The 14,523-nt window shown below is 43.3% G+C and overlaps 1 protein-coding gene across 1 annotated transcript in view; it reads right to left on the bottom strand.

The window, feature by feature from the left end:
• Positions 1–498: 498 nt before the first annotated feature.
• RAB22A (RAB22A, member RAS oncogene family) overlaps positions 499–14,523 on the bottom strand; it is a 54,033-nt gene continuing 40,008 nt past the window's right edge. The window contains exons 4-7 of the mRNA XM_082643966.1: positions 13,540–13,611; positions 13,342–13,448; positions 12,597–12,706; positions 499–7,633 (exon numbers count right to left, since the gene is read on the bottom strand). Coding sequence (XP_082500092.1) covers positions 7,536–7,633; positions 12,597–12,706; positions 13,342–13,448; positions 13,540–13,611 — 387 coding nt within the window. The 3' untranslated portion in view covers positions 499–7,535. The remainder of the gene's footprint in view (positions 7,634–12,596; positions 12,707–13,341; positions 13,449–13,539; positions 13,612–14,523) is intronic.

Raw genomic sequence — 14,523 nt, forward strand, 5'->3', positions numbered from 1 at the left:
ACACAACCACAGCATATAGACAACTGTGCTTCCCTCGTAGAGGGATATCAAAGGGAAAATGAGTGTGTGAAGCTGTGCTTCTGTGGGCAGTGCACGGACTGAGGGCGTCCAGGGCTGAAGTCCACACTGAATGGAAATGCTGGCATCGCTGACGAAATCCACCAGATAACAGAAGATGGTGTGAAACTTTTTGCTCACGAGGTGGGGAAGCAGCGTTCCCTCCAAACGCTCGCTGGAGGCTTTGCAGGCCTGCCTCCATCATTGTTCCCCATCTGAGCTCTGCAAGGACACGGACAGGAAGGAGTTGTCTAAGAGAGAGATGCTGGGAGCTGGACTGATGGATACAAATACTGCGCTGCTCAACAGACACTATAGCTATCGAAGTTCTGGCATTCCAGTTTTCAAAAATCATTTTAAAATGACTCCGGGAGATTTGGTTAAGACAAACGTGTGATGAAGACTATCACAAAGAAAAACCACTTGAAAGGCAAATCCATATATCTGTAAACATAGCATTTTTATTAACAAAATGTTTACACTCTCCTTACAATACAACAAATTTTGTAGTGACTTAGCATGTTATACTCTATAAAAGTTTAGTATAGAATATTCAAGCTAAAACAATATAGTTTAAAAGTATGCCAAATCAACCACCATTGCAAACTATCTACTACCAGCCTAAATGTAAAAAGAAAAATCTTACAACAAAAATCAAAAGATCAAGTTTTCTTTCGTCAGCATCTACAAACAATACAGACATCATACGGTTTATATATAGACTTAGGTCCAGCCCAAGGTTAAGACTGCAAAAATAAAGTCTTCAAACATCCATATAAGCTTGGCAAACCATCATTACAATATTTCATCACAGGTAATCAAGCGATGCGTCATGCAGAGAAGCCACGGCTACAAATTTGGGCTGTTTATAGTGCAACAAGGCGGCCTAAACTGTAAGCAACTTGATTTTTTTCATAATAGATGCTATTATAGAAAGGCACAAATATCTTATTCCTTGCATCAGGTCTTGAAAAGGCATGACATTCTTAGGAGAAATAAGAATTGCTGGTACAACGGCTTAGCTTTTTTTTTTTTTTTTAAATGTCTAGGCTCATCTCCACAGCCGTTTCTCTCCAAGACTTTAGACTTGGGGTTTTACATACTTTAACAAATGTTCTATTACAAACTAAGCGAGGTGCTGACACTTACACTGCCTCATCGCCGGCGGTAAGAAACATTTTGTTCCGCAGTCATGTTGCCACTGTGAGCTAGTACTGCCCTTTTCCTCGCTGGAAATACTGGACCTCTTCCCCTAAAATTACCCTTTGTGTTATCTGACAGTACTGGTTACCTACTGCTTTCCCTGTTGGATGTGGTGGGCAAACTGTACTGCTGCGATCAGGTAAGGCGGCACGGGAGGGCATGTCACACGCGCTGAGGAGGCGGCTGGTGCCCTGCGTCTTTAAGGGAGAGCCCACAGCAAAATGAGAAGAGAAATAAGGCCAAGAAGTCGGCTTCGATCACAGAGAAGGCAAGACGTCCATTCTTAAGAAGGTCAGAGGCATGATTGACAATTATGTGAGTGACTCATAAAGTGAGATGATGGAAAGACTGAGCGGCTGGATGAGAGTAAAAAAAAAAAAAAAAAAAAAAAATCTTTTCCAGGGCAATAAAGCTCCTTCTACACAATACAACAAATGGTCTAAAAAACAGAGCCACCAATCAGTTGCTCTGACTAGCCAGCTGCCGATCATTTTCCCCACACTGAATCGACCAGTCGCTTGGACATCACGTACATGATCCACATCAAGAAAGTTTCCTAAACTAGGTAATAACCGCACAGGCAGAGTCAGCGGAGGTACACAAATTTAAGCCCCACTTTCAACATTTTCCAGTGGGTGAAACTGATGATTCAAGTATAAATTTCATGAAAAAATTAATAACGATGAATTAAGGGTTAAGCTCCAGTTGATGTCACACGCTGCTGGGTGCTGACGATTCCTGAAGTGGGAGGGGGTGTGCTCCACCCCGTCCCCCGGCCTGTCCCACTCCAGATGGTGCTCACTAGGCGCTGGGCTTGCCCTGGCGCAGAAGGGGTGCTTGGCTCTTCTCTGTGACATAAGATGGGGAGTTTCTTGGATAACTGCAATTCTGAGTAAAGATTGTCAGCCCTTTGTGTGAAATGCTGTTTTAAAGATGACTTCCTCTGAAGCACCGCTTTAAACAATTTGCTTCTGGAAACACGAAAAAGTTCCTGAATCAAGAAGTTGCATCAAAACCGGAGCATTTTGTTTCTTTTGCAGGATTAAGGAGATGATTAAGATTAAGGAGTTTAAAACTGCCAATTATAGAAGGCTCTTTCAAAAAATCATTCCTATCTGAGGATTTCCCATTAACTGGCTGAATTCCTGGCACTTGAATTCCTGCTCGTGGAAAGCTACCCAGAATTTTGTTTGTTTCAATTATGAAGCATTTTGATGAGGCACTGGATGCCAGGACCGTGCACACCAATCTGAAAATGAACTGGCTGTGAGTTTTTTAAAATTTCTGTTTAATTTGTTAAGACTCCATGGTTTTAATTCTAGTCTATCTACTGAGGACACATCCTAATCTTACTATCTATCTAAAATTTTCAAGATAATGAAAGGAAAAGATGGAAGATTTCAGATTTTTCTTTTTATTAAACTTCTGAATCTTTTGTTTGAAAGCCACAAACAATTCTAGCCTATCTGGAACTGATTATACTCTAAGAGGAAAGAACACAGATATTAGTTATTTCTGATGGTACAGACCAAAAATCAGAGTTGATCTATGCCACTGGAAGTCCTTCTAGATTTGGGAAGTAAATCACTTTCCTTACATGCTAGGAGAATCCTGAGGGACAAACTGAGAAAGAGGAAGATCCTTGGTTCTATTTATCCCCTTTCTTCATTATGCCTGATGAAACTTCATCAGTAACACGTTGCTCACTTATCATTCTCTAGGACTGAAAAAGTGGAGGCTCCTGAAAAATGTAATACCCTCCTAATTTTTTTTTTAGACTTTCATTTGCACATAAAACAGGACAAATGCCCCAGAATTCCATTAATATTTCATGAAAACCGGATAACCACATTGCCTGGCTTTCTATTACTGGGAGTCAAGACAAGTAACTCTGCTGTCAAAGAGAAACGGGCAGAGGTCACTTCTTCCAGTCCAAGGCTAAATTCCACCTCCACCTCCCTTTGCTAAAACTATACAGTATCATGTTTATCTCCTGGATAAATTTGTTGCTTGGACTGTTTTCTTGTTTGTTTGTTTGAATTACAGTACCACAGGGGTTAAAACACATCTCCTAAACATTACCTTGAATCATTTAAAATTTTCTGATGGACCAAGCTAACTGAGGGCAGGTATACAGTCACAGCCTGACCCTTGAAGGTACATTTCACTTCTTCTTTTAAAAAATATTAACTGTTAAGAGGTAGACGATCTCTTCTAGTCAAACAAGTCATGCTGCTATAGTCCCTTTAAAACAAATTTATATAATGAAGAATTTTTACAGGTTTCCACTCTAGCTTATCACTGTTGTTTAACTTTCATTACAGAGACAGGGGAACACGTGCAGCCTAATGAGTTGAGAGAGAAGAGCCAGCCTGAGTCTGTGGCCTGTCATTTCTCCCCCAGATGCTGTACAGCAGGTACCTAGTATAGATCAGAGTTAAGGGGATTCTAATAACTTTTCCCCGGAAGGAAAGGATTTTCTCATTACTTATACAGGTTCTTGCAAAGACATCCGAATGTGTAGGGGGCTCGTCTGTCATACACATAACATACTGCGTGCCTATTTCTTATACACTAAGGGGCCATGAATCACTTTCTCAGCGTGTTCTGAAAAAAAAAAGTGAAAAAGTGCTTATAAGAATTTATACAACCTCTTTTGCAACTTACTCTCAGCCTATAAAAAGATGCATATAACAGTGAACAAATGCCTTTTCAAGCTCTGAGGCTGACATGCCAATTAGTGCAGTGTAGTCTGAATTAAATCTGTCCATTTTAACACAATGCCATAACAGTACAGATATGCTGGTTTGACGCCTCCAGGAAAGCCATGGAATAGTCATCTGAGGACATTTTCATTATTCTATCTCCCAGAGTTTAATTTAGAAGGTCTCCTAGACCTATTTTCCTTCTTGAGAATAGAAAAGAAATAAACACAAAACGTAAAGAGAAGTTCTGAAATTAAATGTGGTTTCCTTTCCCTTTTTATATATTTAGAAATAATAAACCCCGATAACCTCAAGAAGGACACCAGCCCACTTAGAGGAGGTCGGGCCTCCAACACAGGAGGGTCAATCCTCTCAGACTTGGGGAGGAATCCAGGAAGCCTGTGTACAACGGGAGGCAGGCGCCTCAAACAAAACCACACACAGGCGACCACGAAGTGTGTTATTCTGAAGGAATCCAACCTTTCCTTCGCTATGTGTAGAACGTGGCCTGTGGCTGAAAAGCAGGTGATGGAGGTTTCATTTGGAACCAGAAGGGCCTGCGATAGGTACTTTTCCCTAATCACTTCTTAAAGAGAGTTTAAAATGAAGGACACTTAATCATACTCATACTTTATGTTCTTTTAATCACCAAATGACAGTTAATGAGTTATCACAGAATCAGAAAAACACTTGTGTGAAAGGAGAGTTCTTAAGACCAATGGTTACTAAGATTGGACACCTGCAAAGAGCTGATTTCCATTTCTCTGAGAGGAATCAGTATACACTTGCAGCTAATTAATCATTTTTCTCTTTTCAGTCCCCAAAGTTTTTAAAGATGGCCCTGCGTCATAAGAGAACCAAAAGAAGATTTTTATAGATGGGCTGTCTCAATTCTTTTACAATCTAGCATTTTCTATAATAAGAAATAAGAATAAAGAATATATAAAACGTGTACTAGATCACTATTTAGTCAGGTGAATAATCCAAAGTGGGCTCAAAATAAAACACTGTTTCTGACTTGAATATTCACCTTTGCATTTGAGAAGCAAACAAGATAACTGAAAACATTTCCCCCCGTTCTCATCGAGTATGAATTATGAATTCTGAGAAAGCAATGTGTAGTTGTTATTGTTAAGCATTAAAAAGACACCACATGAGAAACAGAGCCATGGCAATTTCTGAGACAGACTGAGGAAAATGAGAGCAAGAGAGGGCCTGAAACGCATGAGGAACACATGGGAAGGAGAACGAGAAATCAGGATGAGAAAGCGGCTGCGGAGGGCTGAAGGATGGACCCGTTCCGGGCTCCGTGCAGTAAATGTCACAATAGGATGAGAGGCATTCGGAGGCCTTACCAATAAGAGAGGCACCGAGGCGCTTTGCCTTTCCCTGTGCACCCAGACACCATGAAATCATCCACGCTGACTGACAGTTTTGGTTGAAAACATGTGAAGGTCACAGATTTGGGTCATCTTTTGGTGAAAAAAGACGGAAAGGGCCACACACGCGTCGCCTCTTTGTGAATCCAGCAACCTTTGTTTTACGTTGTTGTCATGGAGATAGAGGCCCAGCAGTGGGAATGTTAGGGACAAACCAGGGCGGTGGCCTGATGGCCCGATCCATTTGGAAGTATATGAGACAAAGCCAAGCCACCTTCAGGTGTAAAGAGCCCAGCCTTTGGAATCACACATTCTCTCAGAAAGCTTGCTAATTTCACGCTGGGAAGGAAGCTAGATGCTGCAGGGGCAGAGAGTCCACACGTATTTTAAACAAAACAACATTAGAATTTTCACTACCTACGTTCCTTCTATATGATTTCGATAAGAGAATAAGCAATTCCAAATGCTTAAGACATACACCAGGGGAAAGGGAATCGTCTTTTACTTAATCTGAGTTATAATTTTCCCATTACAACCTAACCGTATCAAGTGGGGGGGCACAAAGAAATAACCATTAGTTTTAAAAGTTTCAACTGTTCAGCTTAAGGATAGCTCTGAAAGCACAATTTAGTTTGAAATTCAAACTGTTTCATTTCCTATTTAATCTTGTACATTTCCTTCCCTTACAATACTCAGGTTGGAAGGGTGCCAAATTAGACCAGGAACAAATTTTCACCAACTTCACTTCAGTGCTTTATTTTTAGATTACATTAAAAACCTCAGTAGGCTCCCTGAGGGAAAAGAGCCTTAACCACTAACAGAGGCAGGGGAAAACAAGGGAAAGGGAAAGACAGGCTAAATTGTTAACAAGGAAAGCTCTCTCAAATCAGTTGGCCCGAGGCTGCTGTAAAAGCTAAAAGAAACTTACCCCCAAGACCAGGTAGGTAAATGCCGAGAGCTCAGGACCTTAACCTCTTGCCCCGACGCTAGGAAGGGCTAGTCAGGCTTGTCAAAGTGGCATACGTCTTCACGATGATTTCCAGATGGGACTGGAGGGGCGGGGGTGGCGGGAGGGAAGGCAGAGAAATCCTGACCGATCACAAGCCACGCGCTCTAAGCTTTTGCACCATGTCAACGTGCTTCAAGGAGCCTCCTGTGCACGGGCTTCGAAATGGGCGGGCACAGTGCGAGAGTAAATGGAGTGTCGAATGAAACACAGAATTTGTTAATGTATTTACATAATTTATAATCTGTAAGCAATGGTCTGGTAAATACAGAGTACAACTTTACATAGGCTAAGCAACAGATCATTGTCTCCCCCACCAAAATATCTCGGTTAAATAAAAAAATTGACAGCATGTACACCACTTGCTTTACTTTCTCTCTTCTTCCCTTTGTAAACCACCGCTCATCAGTTGAATCATCTGCAATTCAATTTATTCCAGGCAGCTTCTCTACCACCACCACCTTGATCGTGACAGCTTCCTTAAAAAGGTGCCAATAATGTGCCTGGTGACACGCACGTGACAGGGTCAGGATGCAAACCCCGGGTGAGGCATGCACCTGCTGCTGTGAGTTTACTGTGCATGTCCTGGGCTGATGTACCCGATGGCAAGTGCTTTAGAGATGGCAGGGGTGAAGCCATCTCCATCAGCCCTTATAAATAAACCATTTTAGCTTCAAATAATGATAACTGCCATCCCTCCATTTATGATAACCGACCACATTCTAAATGACACCAAGGAAACAGTATCATTGGTACCAAATGGTATCATTGGTATCAATGGGAAATCGAGGAAATGATAATCTCCACAAGGTCTTTTTCTTCCCTTAAGAACCACAAAAGTGCTAATTTTCCCTTTACAAATGTTACATAAAATCTTGATTACAAAACTACCCAACAATTTAATCCTACCATCCATACAATTATACACTCCTTCTCAGCAAGGTCAAAAGCCTATGATGTAGTCCCTTTGTACACCAGAGATTCTTTACAGAAGAGAAGTCCACAGACTGAAATATTATTGCTGCAGTCTCCAAAGAGGAAACAGAACCGGTCCATTCCTGTGGATCCTTGTTGCCCGAAGAAGATACAAGACCGGCGAGGCGACCCCTGGCGACAGGGCTCCAGCCCTCCCGCTAACTTTCAGGACCACCTACTTCACCGTTGAGCCTGGAGGCCGAGGCTCAGTCAGCAGCAGCTCCGTTTCGGCTCTGAAGGCTGTCTTCGGAGTTTGAAGCCCTTTCCACCGGAAGGCGGGTTGGCGTCAGTGGATGGAATTCTTCGACCTGAACCAAGAGGACAGGAGGGAAGGGAATGAGCTTTCACATTCTCAATCTGTTCATTCTCAGACACAACCATTTTGCAGATGCAATTTGAGAGGTTTCATTAAAATTAAAAAAGTTGAAAAAACTTCTAATTTCGGGAGACTTTTAGATTTACAGAAAAGTTGCAAGGACAACACAGAGCACTGCTGTATCCCCTCACCCAGCTTCCCCTGATTTCGGCATCTTATAGTATTACCGTGGGATTCGGCAAAATGAAGAACTCGACACTGGAACATCGCTGTCAACCCAACTCCAGACTTCTGTCAGATGCCATCAGTTTTCCCACTAATGTCCTGTTTCTGTTCCAGGGTCCAAAGAAGGGTATCACATGGCATTTAGTACAAAATTTTTTTAACTAAAAAAATTACATGTTCAAAAAATTGCATCAGAATGTGCCTGTCCCTCTGTCTCGTGGCAGAGGCCACCTTCCAGAGACTGGTGTGTGCAGACATGCACAGCACACACACGCTCTCAAAACCAGGGCAGGAGCAAATACTGTTTCACTTAATATATCCTGGGGATTGCTCCACCAGAGCGTTCTTTTAAATAGCTCTGTGATACCGCATTGTGTGGATGTACCGTTCTTTATCCCCTATTGATAGATATTTAAGTCTGTTTCCAATATTTTGATGTTATTAAAAACAATGCAGGGCTTCCCTGGTGGCGCAGTGGTTGAGAGTCTGCCTGCCAATGCAGGGGACGCGGGTTCGAGCCCTGGTCTGGGAAGATCCCACATGCCATGGAGCAACTGGGCCCGTGAGCCACAATTACTGAGCCTGCGCGTCTGGAGCCTGTGCTCTGCAACAGGAGAGGCCGTGATAGTGAGAGGCCCCGCGCACTGCAATGAAGAGTGGCCCCCACTTGCCACAACTAGAGAAAGCCCTCGCATAGAAATGAAGACCCAACACAGCCATAAATAAAAAATAAAAAAACAAAAAAAACCCAAAAACAATGCAAAGACTGTGTTTGTAAACCCATGAGTGCATGTGTGGGATAAATTAACAGGCGTGGAAGAGCCGGGTCATGCGATTCTACTCCTGGGTATTTATCTGACACCGACACTGTATTCCCAGTGTCTATCTAGCACAAATGCAAGAAGGATGTGCAATTTCAATTTTGACAGATGCTGCCAAATTGCTCTCTGAAGAGGTTGTGCCACTTTATTCTCCTACCAACAATGCATGAGAATGAACAGGTTTCACTGTACTGCCCTGTGACTCATAATGTCAATTTCGAGAGAACCTTAAATCACCCATCCACCTACCTCACTGATAACTCAAGGGCTGCTTCCTGTACAAAGGCTTTGCTGAAACCCTCCCACTTCCTAACTCTGTCCAATATCTCAGATGCTAAAATCAAGTCAGGAGCCAGAAGCACATTACTACACATTTGTTTACGCAACTATCTCCATTATCTCCCTCTAATCAGGCCCAAAGCTCTTCAAGGGAAGAGATCTCTAGCTTTATGTTTCCAGTATCTATTTAGCATAGCACCTGGCACTGAGGTATTTTGAAAACATGGAACGAACTGACACCTGCATCTTTGGCATTAATGAGGCTGAGCGGGAATCTGCCAACTCTCAGGTCCTCGGATGCCCAGCCTGAAGCCTCTGGCACATCCAGCGGCCTGCAAATCAGGGGTTGGGGAGGGAGAGGTCAGAACACAGCATGGTGCCCGCATGGCTAGGAAGCATCCTCCAGTATGTCCTACAAGCACTTTCAAATGCCTATATGCACTGCTGTGAATACAACGCAAATTTATTTAAAAGCTTTACTGACTCTTCTTGTCATTACTTATTTCTCAATAAATGGATACTGAAGACACAGCTGGTATTACAGAGCCATCTCTGAACTATTTTTAGAAGAATGCAGAGGAGAACACCTTCGTGACCTGAGAATAGGCAAGGGTTTCTTAAACAGGAGCCCCAAAATGCTAACCATAAGGGAAAATAAGGATACATCGGATTACATTAAGATTTAAAGCTCCAATTTACTAAAGGGGTTGATTCAAAAATTAAAGTCAAGGGACTTTCCTGGTGGCGCAGTGGTTAAGAATCTGCCTGCCAATGCAGGGGACACGGGTTCGAGCCCTGGTCTGGGAAGATCCCACATGCTGTGGAGCAACAAAGCCCATGAGCCACAACTACTGAGCCTGCATGCCACAACTACTGAAGCCTGCGCGCCTAGAGCCCGTGCTCCGCAACAAGAGAAGCCACTGCAATGAGAAGCCCGCACACCACAATGAATAGTAGCCCCCGCTCGCTGCAACTAGAGAAAGCCTGTGCGCAGCAGTAAAGACCCAATGCAGCCAAAAATAAATAAATTAATTAATTAATTGGGAAAAAAAAAAGAAAGTCAAGGCACACAGTGCGTCTCTCCAATAGACATAATCAACAACGGACTCATAGTCAAAATAAACTATAAACACTAAGATAAAGGCAGATAAACCCAACAGGAAAATAGGCAAAACTACACAAAAGAGGATATCTAGATATCATAAAAATGTAAACAGACATCGGAAAGGGGCTCGACCTCATTCACTGCCATAGGTGCAGGTCACTACCCTGCCCCTCCGCGTCGGAGTGACTGGGGTTCGCAGACCCCACTCGTGTCCGTGCCAATGTAACCACCCTGAAGACTGTTTGACAGTCAACTTGTGCTCAACGCACGCATACCTGAAGACTCAGCCATCCTTCTCCTGGGTGTAAACAGACCCAAGAAAAACGTGTACCTGTCGTGTACATGTTGGACATGAAGCAGAATGTTCACAGAGGTTCTACTTGTCATAGCTCGAAACTGGACAGAACCACCCAAACGCCTACCCACACTGTGGGTATTCCTCGCCGCGCCCGCCCTAGCACACACACTCTGTGGCGATGAGGACGAATCGCGCGCTGACGTGGACGAATCTACCACTTGTGATGTAGAGCTAAAGACGCCAGACACGAGAGAGTAAACCCAGCATGTTTTAAAAGCATAAAATATAAAAACAGGCAAAACAAGAAGAGTTAGTGGTCAGGATGGTGCCTCCCTGGGGCGGGCAGCGGGGCGGGGGGGAATGCTGCCGGGACGCCACTGGGTCTTGAAGTGAGTGCCGATTACAGGAGTCTACACAGTCCGTCAACATGCCTGGAGCTTTATACTTCTGATATGAGCACTTCTCAGCATGTATATTAGACTTTAATAAAAAGCTCGCAAACCAGGCACTGTGCTAATGCAATTTTACAACACCCCAGTAAATAATAAACTCAACTTGCATCTCTTTAAATTTTTCTAATCTTTTTGAACATATATTTTTTATTTTTCACAGTTAAAATGAGTACGTACAGGCTAGTTTTTATACAGGAATTTTCATTATTGGTATAGTTCACCACTTTCCTGTTTTTTAATACTGCTGGAGTAAAGAACACTTTAAAGAAATAGTGATAATTTTAGCACTCATGACACCACACACTTAGATATTTTAGCTTGAACTGCGAAAAGTTCCCGACCGGCTTCATGCTGCCTTTCAAGAATGCATCTGGGTAACTGCTATTTACAATCTAGGAAGACGATAAACATCATGACTCTTCAATGCTGGAAGGAAGGGGCTGGACTAGAGCTTGCACACCGGCCTCTACCAGCCATCCCAGGCAGCAGATGGGCCTGGCAGGCCTGCACAGTGTTCTGAAAATATTTGAATAAGTGGCCAGATTTAAAGAGTGTGACATGTTACATAAAATTCAGATCTCTGGTTCTCGGAACAAACTAAAAACATCAAAAAATAATAACACTGAAAATAACCCCAACAATTGAGCATCCAAGGGCCTAAATCCCAGTGCGGTCCACCTGCTGGAGCTGGGCCTGCCGTAGCAAGCTGTCAGGGTCACCAGGGCTTTGTGCAGCCCCCCAAGTCTCGGCACTTGCCCCAGGCCTGCTCCTCTGTTGGGCCATCCCTGCCTGGCCCCGGTGGCTCTTCCTCTACATGTTGGCCAAGGGCCCTTCCACTTCTCTCAGACCTCCCCCAAAGGATGGATCTTAACGAATAAGTTCACTGTGCTTTGCTGGCTTTCTCCTGTCCTCCAATGGGAAGTCTGACCTGTTCAGTTAACATGAACCCCAGGGCTCTGCACACCTGCTCTGTCGGGTCTCAGCTCCAGTATCACCTCCTCAGAGAAGCCTTCCCCGACCACCTGCAGAAACTCTTTCACTTCATCCTATGTTATTTTCTTCCTATCGCTGCTCATCATCTGAAAGCACCTCACTTATTTGCGTGTTCACTGTCTCTCCCACAGAGGAACGTGCGCCCCACGACAGCAGGCGCAGACCCCATCTTGTTCACCGCTGCCTCCCCCGAGCCTGGAACAGTTCTCAATGAATATACTGATGAATTTGAATGAAATGAATAAACAGATACAATCTGTAGAGGATCCCAAAGGTACGCTGCAGCCTCTCTCCTATCTAGTGTCATCCTATTAACACTTCTGGAAAGGGAAAGAGGAGGGGTGGGAAACAGCGGTCTTACGTTTCACCAGCGAGTGCCTAGTATTAATTTTTGAGGGCTTTCTTATAGTGGAATTACCCACGCAATTCATTTCCCTTTATTTATTTTGTTCATTTTCAATGACTCTGGACAACTAAGTGAAACACATTTAAAGAGAGAAAGAGGGAGAGATGACAGCTTCTAGGACCTCTAGGCCGTGCACATTATTTATTCAGTAGCAACGTTCTTTCTAGAAGGGCTACAGTCATTGGGCAGCAGCCCCCCAGCACTTACAGCATGATGTGAAAACCCACCGTCACCCTTAAATTCTCAAATCTCACTCCCCTGAGAACAGTATCAGAGACTAGGCCACTCTACGTACGGAGAAAATTCTACTCGGCAAGATAATTCTGTTTGACGTTGCTCTGCACAGAGGAAACCCGTAAGGCACAGAGATACTCACTAATTTCTATAAAGAGTTCGTTTATGTTTATCGCGTTTTTTGCGCTGGTCTCTACAAAAATTGCATGGATGGAGTCGGCGTAGTCCTTAGCATCTCTCTCCATGACCTCTCTGGAAGGCAACGAATTGCAAATCAGAAATTCTGCCCATCAAGAGCTTAATGTGATCCCCACCTCCCCAGTAATTAACCAGATTTATGATGATAAAGGATGTCACGAATGGCTGGTGAATGAGCCCGGACACCGCGGTCCTCCCAATTACACCACTTCTACGGTTAAAGAAAGCAGAACAGAACAGAATAGGACCCGGGACTACCAGCAATGCATCCAGTGGAATGGCCAGAGAATCACCGGGGTTTCTTTTCCCCTCAAAGTAGAGCCCTTGCTTGGGGAACCGTGGAAGTGGTCTAGAGAAATTGCCAATAAATGTGCTTTCCTTAAAATATCCTTCCCCATTCAGGTATCCTATGTCATGAGAGCTGAGGGCTACACTAATCCCAGATAATGTCAAGTATGATGCAAATGATGTTTAAATAAATTACACACCTGTCTCGATATATAATCTAATTAGCTCCAAATGTCTGAACTCTTAAATTTTAGCTTGAAACTTCAGGACTCCAACCAAACAACAAAAAGGAATTTTTCAATGTCAGAGATAAAATAAAAGCAAGATGCTTATATTGGATATTGCTCTGTAAGAAAAGGAACACACAATCAGCACTGTAATCTCCTGTTCTAATAACTTACCTTACGTCGATAAGATCACACTTGTTTCCTGCAATGGCAACGACAATGTTGGGGGGGCCGTGCTGTCGGAGCTCTTTTACCCAATTCTTTAATGTTGAAAACGTCTCCTGTAACACAGAGGAGGAAAGCAACTGGAGATATAAGCAGCCAAAACAGAGTTTTCAAAATAGTCTAGAGAAAACGGTATGTAAGTCTTACTTCTTTTGTGATATCATAAACAATTATAGCTGCAGCCGAGCCGCGATAGTACATTGGCGCTAAGGCACGAAACTGCAGAGAAGAGGGAAAAATAAAAAACAAAATTGGGAAAACTGGTTAAATATGTTTTTTACTAGACTTTTAAGCCCATTATCCCTGCACAAAAGGTAATCTTTCTCTTAAGCCAAAGAAGATGCCATGATGCTTTAAAGCAAATGAACCAGTAATTACCAAAGGCAAAAACTTTTAATGTAACACTGAAATGCCTCTCAGAAGGTAGTTTAGAATACAGTTTTATAGGAATTAAATATGGTGCTATAAACAATTGTTTCAGCTAAAAAGGCTTTTTAATTGAACTCAATGTTATAATTCCCAAATTCATTTGTTCAATAGTCCTTTAAATTCTGGCTTCCCAAACTATCAAAGAGATAAAAATAATGCTGTAGGGCTTCCCTGGTGGCGCAGTGGTTGAGAGTCCGCCTGCCGATGCAGGGGACACGGGTTCGTGCCCCGGTCCGGGAAGATTCCACATGCCGTGGAGCGGCTGGGCTCGTTAGCCATGGCCGCTGAGCCTGCGCATCCGGAGCCTGTGCTCTGCAATGGGAGAGGCCACAGCAGTGAGAGGCCCGCGTACAGCAAAAAAAAAAAGCTGTAAACAGTTCTCCAGAGAAGTGGCTGCATTTGGGTGTTGAAAAGATAACACTGTAATCTAAATGCTGATTGTGCTACAGAAATGAGTACACATTTACATTCACCACTTGGATGAGCCTGTAACTCGCTTTTTTGATATCTTCCACACACGTGGCAATTCCCAAATGCAGGTACATATCTCATTTCATTAACATGAATTTAACTTTGTGTGCAGGGCTCCTTCCCACCAATCACCTCCCTGCCCCAATACAATAGGGAGGGAAGAGAAGGAAAGGGAGAGTAATAACAATTTAAACAGCGAGGCTGATTTAGTGGGCCATTTCTCTTGATAGA

Source organism: Mesoplodon mirus, assembly GCF_964341445.2.
Source record: "Mesoplodon mirus genome assembly, chromosome: 15".
NCBI classification, from domain to species: Eukaryota; Metazoa; Chordata; class Mammalia; order Artiodactyla; family Ziphiidae; genus Mesoplodon; species Mesoplodon mirus.